General features: G+C 40.8%; 1 protein-coding gene across 8 annotated transcripts in view; it reads right to left on the bottom strand.

Moving 5' to 3' along the window:
* Window positions 1-8450, bottom strand: part of LOC102994299 (zinc finger protein 177) — an 87843-nt gene that overhangs the window by 22115 nt on the left and 57278 nt on the right. Inside the window, exons 14-15 of one of the 8 annotated variants that reach the window (XM_055081051.1) lie at window positions 886-1019; window positions 390-511 (exon numbers count right to left, since the gene is read on the bottom strand). The exons of 3 other annotated variants lie outside the window; for them this stretch is intronic. In XM_055081051.1, the coding sequence (XP_054937026.1) occupies window positions 473-511; window positions 886-1019 (173 nt within the window). In that variant the 3' untranslated portion in view covers window positions 390-472. Of the gene's footprint in view, window positions 1-389; window positions 512-813; window positions 1020-5968; window positions 6405-8450 lie in introns of those variants that run through there. 4 more of the 8 variants (XM_055081061.1, XM_055081045.1, XM_055081054.1 and 1 more) reach the window with 4 other exon arrangements.

Here is an 8450-nt window from a genome sequence, read left to right as displayed (position 1 = left end):
GATACTGTCTTCCTCTGACTCACTTCACTCAGTATGACAATCTCTAGGCCCATCCATGTTGCTGTAAATATCATTATCTCATTCATTTTTAATGGCTGAGTAATATTCCATTGTATATATGTACCACATATTCTTTATCCACTCCTCTGTTGATGGACATTTAGGTGGGAATGTTCTGACAGCTAGTTTGTTCAGGTGATTCGTAGTAATATATTGCCTCAGATAACTCTGTTATATTGCTTCATTCTTTGCCTTCCTTTGGAAGAAGAAGGCAGGCCTTCCTCTTTCCTTTCCTTGTTTTATTGGACATTTATTTCCCATCATGGCAGTTTGAAGATATATCAAAGATCCTAAAACATCTAGTAATGAATACAACAGAATAAACCTTGTTTTCTAATGTGGTTTATTTTTGGGGAAGGGATGTCTCTGGAGGTGCCAGTAGGAATGATAGTTACACACTTCCGAAATGTATTCAGTCCACTTTTTGAGAAGAATATTGATAGAACTGGGTCTGCAGTGAAGGATGGCATGGTAGAAGTGGTTAGTATTTCTCCTACATTCCCTGGGATCCCTTCACATCCCCACTGCACACCAGCCTGACTGCCACTGTCACCACCAGGTGGAACCTACTTTTCCCAACGCATGATGGTAGACGTGACATAGAATTATGCCCCACCAGGGACAGTTCTTGATGGACAGGTGTGGGGTGTACCATCTTCTTCACCCCTCAGCTGGAATAATTCTGAAGTTTGGATTTTGTGCCATTTTCCAGAATTTCCCTACAGGATGGAAGCTCTGCTCACTCCTGCGGGAGCTGACTTAAGGTAAACTTTACTGGATGTGTTTTCTTCCCTGTATCACTTCTCCTCTCTCCAACCTACATACCATGGTCCTTGCTCCTTCCAATAAAGTGCTTGCACGTGAATCCTTGGATCGGCATCTGCTTCTGGGGAACCAAAGCTGAGACAGATGATAAAGACTGAAGAGTATCCAAACAATACCATGAATGGAACTAAGGACTTTGGGGGCAAAAACAACAAAAACAAAACAAGTATCAGGTATGTACTAAGATCTTCAAAAGTACTGGAAAATCATAATTTTTTAGTGAGGAAAAACATATTCAGTGTGGCTTTAATTTAATTTGATTCTACTAAGTTTAATCCATAGTGTATTTATTGCCTACTTCATACCAACTCAACTGGGGACCAAAGAGGTAACATGACTGAAATAGAGTGGTAACCATAATAATATTGGTGTGTAATAAGGCATGCTGAAAACAAAGGTAAAACTTTTCAACTCACCTTAAGTCCAGAAAAAATTTTTTTTTAATTTATTTAACAGATTTATTGCAGGATCATTTATATACCATTCATTCAGCCATTGAAAGCATAAGTTCAATAGTTTTGGTAAATTTATAGAGTTATGCAACCATCACCACAATCCACAGACCATTTCTATCACCCTAGAAAGTTCCCTAATGCCCATTTGCAGGTATTATCAGCTGCCACCTCAGTCCTAGGTAACCACTTATCTGTTTCTGTCTCTCTATAAACTGGCCTTTTCTAGCTATTTTATATAAATGGAATCATACAATAGATGATCTATTGTATCTGGCTTCTTTCACTTAGCATAATGATTTGTCAGGGTTATTCATGTGGAAAACATACATCAGTATTTTGTTCCTTATAATTGCAGAATAGTATTCAAATGTATGGATGTACCACATTTTGTTTATCCATTTACCAACTGACGGCTATGTGGGTATTTCCAGTTTGGGGTTAATATGAATAATGCTATTATGAATGCATATGAGTCTCTGTGCTAAAATGTGCTTTTATTTCTTTGGGGTAGGTATTCCAGAGTAATTAGTGGGTCATACGGTAAATTTGTATTTAATTTATAAGAAAACGCCAAACTTGTTTTCCAAGTGGCTGCACCATTTTACATTCCCACCAGCAATGAATGAAGGTTTCAGTTTTTTCACATTTTTGCCAACACTTAGGATTCAGAAAAACTTCTGATGGGGAATATACTTGAGCAAGAGTAACAAATAATCAGTAGAAATTTAACTGGATAATGGGTTTGGGTAGAAAACAGGATAGGAGATTGGGAACTTGAGAAAGAAGAAAGCACACACACACACATGCATGTGGAAATTCAAGTAAAGCATTTCAGTAAGATATTTGGAACTTATGTCTGACTTATTAGAAATAAGCATAGATATGTAGATGGAAGACAGACTATTGATAGTCTAGTTTGACATATTAAGGATTCTAAAAGCAACTGAGCACAAGGGCCATGCTGTAATCATGGGCATAATATGAGGATTTTAGTATTGCTATGAGCGGGGGAAATTGGAGGCAGAGTGAAGAGTTAGGAGGCTGTTGAAGTAGTTCAGGGAAAGATGATGGGGACCCGACCAAGCCAGTGGCAGTAAGACAGGTAGATTTTGGAAGAGAGGTGTATTAGTTTCTTGATGCTGCTGTAGCAAATTCCTGTAAGTCCAGTGGCTTAAAGTGACAGAAATTTATTATCTTACACTTCTGGAGGTCAGAATTCTGTGAAGTATCAGCAAGGGGCTTACTGCTGGATGCACTAGAGGGGAATCTCTTTGCCTTTTCCAAATTCTAGAGGCCCCCTGCAGTGCTTGGCTGGTGGTCCTTCCTCCATCTTAAAAGTAAAAATATAGCTTGAAATCTCTCTTACCCCACTGCCTTCCTCTTATAACGACACTTGTGATTACATTCAGCCCACCCAAGTAATACAGGATAAATTTCCCATCTCAAAATCCTGAAGTTAATTACACCTGTAGAGTCCCTTCTGCCACCGAGGCCAACATGAATGAATGAACCATGTCCTCTGGGCTGCATCTGGACCCCACCCCCCACTAGCTGACCCCTGGCCCATCCACAACCATGCCGGAGGAATCCTACCATAACACTCTGCTTTACTGGTGGAGGGCTACAATGGGAGTTTGGATTTCCAGAAATTCATGTCATCTGAGACCATTTGGGCATTTCCTCTCCCCAGTGCCTAGTCACTCTAGCAAAGACTGCAAGTCCTTTTGAGGAGGGTTTGAGAGAATATTCAGTATGGACTGTGGTGATGGTGCAAGGTCTTCCCTTTGATGAAAAGGTTCTTTCTTATTGACCTATGCCTGGAAATTGGTTAGTGGGCTGTGATTTTCTACTGTGATGACACAAATCAGTCTTTGGATTTCCAGACTTGAGACATTGTTTCAATTATGAAGCGGGTCTGGAGGGCCATGTGACAACTACTCAGGATACGGCGGGGGGTGGGAGGGGGCGGGGGGTCTGAGGTTAAATCTGCAGCCAGGGCTCCGGGAGCTCCTGGCCTCACACCCATATGTAGACAATTATTGGAAATAGTTTGGATATTGGAAGCTACCTTTTCAACTGTAATTTTTTGAGGGCTAAACACATATTAGTTACATCTGATGAATATATAGTAACCAGAGAATTCTGAATGCTCCATATGAAGGATTTACATATCACCATTACCACTTACTATGTTGAAATGTTATGGATATGTTGGGTTAAATAAAATTTATTTAAAAAATGATCTCGGTTATTTCTTTTTGGTATATTGTGGCTGTTGAAAAAATTTAAAGTCTGTATGTGGCTTACACAGTATAAACTGCAGCTGGGAATTATGAAGAAAAGAAAAATGAAATATTCAGTCAACATAGTTGACGTTCCCTTGAAGGAGCCTGGAGAAGCCTGGAGACCTGTATCTCCTTTTAAGTCCTTCTCTCTGGTTTTCTCCTTTAATCTCTCAGGAAATAATTATGTCCCTGTGCTGGAAACTGAGAAGACATGAGCACTGTATACAAAAAATGTACAAGGTCTAATTGCAAGGTAAGATGCTAACAATAGAAAAAACTGGGTGTGGGGTACACTGGAATTTTCTGTACCGTCTACACGTTTGTTTTTTTTTTCTGCAAATCTGAACTGCTCTGAAATTTAGAAGTTTATTTAAATATAAAAAGTGATACTGGACTTCCCTGGTGGTACAGTGGTTAAGAATCTGCCTTCCAATGCAGGGATGCGGGTTGGATCCCTGGCTGGGGAACGAAGATCCCACATGCTGCGGGGCAACTAAGCCTGCATGCTCTAGAGCCCGTGCGCCACACCTAGAGAGATGCCCATGCGTCGCAAGGAAAGATTCTGCATGCCGCAACGAACATCCCACGTGCTGCAACTAAGACACAATGCAGCCAAATAAATTAACTATATTTATATAAAAAAATGTGATACTGTATGATTCCATTAATGTCAAATACAAAGACATAAAAGTCATCCTATACTATCAGAAGTCAGGAAAGTGCTTACCCTGGGAGGCCTGTGTCTGGAAGGGTACACTAGGGGATACTGGGGTGGTGGTAACGTCCTGTGTCTTGATCTGTGTGTTGGTTACATGGGTGTGTTCCACTGTGAAAATGTATCGAGCTAAACACTCGTGTACTTTTTTATTTCAATAAAAAGTTAAAAGCTAAAAAAACATGTACGCAGTCTAGACGATCTGACATGATGGTAGGAGGTAGATAATAAAGTAATGATTAATATACTAGTTCAAAAGTGATATGGGAAAAATGAAGCAGGCAAGAAAATACGGAAGGTCCTACATACCCACAGTGGCATAAATACTCTGGGGCAGATAATGGCAGAAAAGGAAAATAAATATTGACTATTATACCTTGAACCAAAAAAGATTAGAAAAACAATGTCATGATTCCCCCCCACCCAACACCCTCTAAATAAATTTTGCCCAAAACTCTCTAAATAAATTTTAAGTACTGGTTAACTTCAAGGAAGTCTTGGTTGGGAAATTTAATTGAAACAGGTCTGTTCTCTCCCCATCACCTTTGCAAAGGGGAAATGCCAAGTCAGACTTTTTCCAACATCTATGTATTGTATGAGTCTCCCTGGATGTGTGTCTTCTCAGAGAACCACCACTGGGAATTATTTATCAGTTCTTCTGTTTTACTTTTATTCATTTATTCAGATTTCCTTCATGTTCAACCATTTGATATCTTTTAACCTTCTGTGGTTTTAAAGGTCAACTCTATTTGGTTAAAATCAATCACAGTCTTTGTTTTTTTAATTTTTTGATAAGAAGCGATTTATTACAATAGGACACTTGTGAGGCTTACAAGCGGGCAGGCAAGAGGGTGCCACGCACAATCACAGTCTAAAACGGAAAAGCAGCCTAAATGGTAATCTTCACAACAGTATTCGAATGACAAAGGTGGAAAGTTCCACAGTTCTTATGCATGAACAAAATCCACCATCATGATAACCCCACAGATGAGAAGCCTGAAGCCTGAAACCATATACATCAAGTCTATATTGTCTGGCATTAGGATGTGCTTTCTTTTGGACAGATTTTACATGTCCTGGGCAGCATTATGTATCTTTTGTTTACCAATCTTATTTTGTTAACCCTGAAGTCATATATGGTCACAGGTGAAAACCAGCTATCTATTTCGTAGTAGAGATTCTACTTAATACCACATTCCTCAAACTGGGAAACCCTGTACTGAACAGGGCCAGAAATTTATTTTCCTGGTGACTGCATAGGATGTTTACTTTTTGCTGTTAAGATACAATTAGTGGGGCTTCCCTGGTGGCGCAGTGGTTGAGAATCTGTCTGCCAAGGCAGGGGACACGGATTCGACCCCTGGTCCAGGAAGATCCCAAATGCTGCAGAGAAACTAAGCGTGTGCGCCATAACTACTGAGCCTGCATGCCACAACTACTGAAGCCTGCATGCCTAAAGCCCGTGCTCTGCAACAAGAGAAGCCACTGCAGTGAGAAGCCCGTGCACTGCAATGAAGAGTAACCCCCGCTCACCACAACTAGAGAAAGCCTGTGCACAGCAATGAAGACCCAATGCAGCCAAAAATAAATAAATTAAAAAAAAAGGGCCAGAAATTTATTTTCCTGGTGACTGCATAGGATGTTTACTTTTTGCTGTTAAGATACAATTAGTGGGGCTTCCCTGGTGGCGCAGTGGTTGAGAATCTGTCTGCCAAGGCAGGGGACACGGATTCGACCCCTGGTCCAGGAAGATCCCAAATGCTGCAGAGAAACTAAGCGTGTGCGCCATAACTACTGAGCCTGCATGCCACAACTACTGAAGCCTGCATGCCTAAAGCCCGTGCTCTGCAACAAGAGAAGCCACTGCAGTGAGAAGCCCGTGCACTGCAATGAAGAGTAACCCCCGCTCACCACAACTAGAGAAAGCCTGTGCACAGCAATGAAGACCCAATGCAGCCAAAAATAAATAAATTAAAAAAAAATACAATTAGTGTACAATGAAAAGCACATGTAAGCATTCAGGGAATGACTTTGGAAAACTGCACATACTTGAGTAATCACCAGCTGAAACAAGATACAGAACGTAATTAATTATCTTTCCTCCAAAGCCCTCCTGCCTTTTCTAGTCCATCCCCTCACCTTCATCCCCAGACAACCACTTTCTGATTTGTAAGTTACTAGAGAGACAGTATTTAGTACACATATATTAAGCCTTTGCTCACTGTTTTCACATATATGGCCTAACTCATTTTTCTCTATTGTTTGGAGAAACATTATGGGGAGAAAGGTGGTTAAGTCTCCCCGTGGAACTGTGTACTATCTCTCTTTTTTTTAAAATTTCTTTTTAATTATTTATTTTGGCTGCATTGGGTCTTTGTTGTTGTGCGTGGGCTTTATCTAGTTGCGGCGAGCGGGGACTACTCTTCGTTGTGGTGCGTGGGCTTCTCATTGCGGTGGCTTCTCTTGTTGCGGAGCACAGGCTCTAGGCGTGTGGGCTCAGTAATTGTGGCTCGCGGGCTCTAGAGCACAGGCTCAGTAGTTGTGGCGCACGGGCTTAGTTGCTCCGTGGCATGTGGGCTCTTTCCAGACCAGGGCTTGAACCCGTGTCCCCTGCACTGGCAGGCGGATTCTTAATCACTGCGTCACCAGGGGAGTCCCTGTGTATTATCTCTTCATCCTTTTATTTCTGTCAAACATTCCTTTATATATTTTACAGAAATATTTTAAGTGGAGACACATCTCAACTTTTCCTATTTTGAAGAACTGGAATCTTTTATCGATTATCTGTAGAAATGCTTTAAAGTCTACATTGTCTGACATTAGGATCTGCCTTCTTTTGGAGAGTTTTTGCACATTGTGAGCATTTTATGTCTTTTGGTTACCAGTGGCATAGTACCTTGCAGACAGCCTTGTTCACTGAAGGAATCCAGTGACTTGTGACTAACACAAAACTGCAATTCTTCTTACGATTGTTAAACGATACCTAGATACAGCAAAATCACTGGTCTTATGTTGCTTGATGTAATACACAATCCCCCATGGGATATAATAAATATCCCTGTAGAGGCAAATGCAGGAAACAAAAACATAAATTTAAAGTGCTCTAGTGCTATAGACGCTCTTACTACATCTTTATCCCCAACTGACAAAATTTCTCTGTCAAAAGCTCCCATTTTGTACTTTTCCCCAACATCCCTATGAATAACACACCTGTCAAGATAAGGTAAGATTTAAAAGTGAACGAGGATACAAAGAGACTTAGCACAGTATCCAGCAATTTCCCCTTTGAGTTTCACCCAGAAGAACTGAAAGAACTTGGTAGTTCTATCCACATTCATGTTCATAGCAGCATTATTCACAGTAGCCAAAAGATGGAAGTCCCCTCAGTGTCCATTAATGGATGACTGTATAAACAAAGTGTGGTATATATATCCAATGGAGTATTATTTAGCCTTAAAAAGAAATATTCTGTCACATGCAACACCATGCATGAAACTTGAAGGTATTCTACTATATGAAATAAGCCAGACACAAAAAGCCAAATACAGCCGTCCATCGGTATCCGCAGGGGACTGTTTACAGGACCTGCCGGAGACAACAAAATCTGGGGATGTTCAAGTCCAAGAGTCAGCCATCTGGATCCGAGGTTCTGCAACCATGGATTCAGCCAACCATAGATCATGTAGCACCGTACTATTTATTGAGGAAAATTCCAAGTATAAGTGGACCTGCGCATTTCAAACCCATGCTGTTCAAGGGCCAACTATACAGTTCCACATACACAAGGTAAGGTAAATAGAGGAATCTATTTCATAGAGACCGAGATGGAAAGTACGGTGGTGGTCACCAGGACTAGAGCAAGGGGCAACAGGAAGTTGTTACTTAAGTACCAAGCATCAATTTGGGATGATGAAAAACATCTGGAGATGGATGGATGGTGGCAATAGTTGCATAACAATAAGAGTGTATTTGGGAATTCCCTGGTGGTTCAGTAGTTAGGACTCTGCTCTCTCACTGCCCAGGGCCCGGGTTCAATCCCTACTTGGGGAACTAAGATCTTGTAAGCCACACAGTGGCCAAAAAATAAATAAATAAATAAAAGAGTATACT

Source organism: Physeter macrocephalus, chromosome 2, assembly GCF_002837175.3.
Source record: "Physeter macrocephalus isolate SW-GA chromosome 2, ASM283717v5, whole genome shotgun sequence".
In the NCBI taxonomy this organism is placed as follows: domain Eukaryota; kingdom Metazoa; phylum Chordata; class Mammalia; order Artiodactyla; family Physeteridae; genus Physeter; species Physeter macrocephalus.
This window is presented reverse-complemented; position numbering and strand designations above follow the sequence as displayed.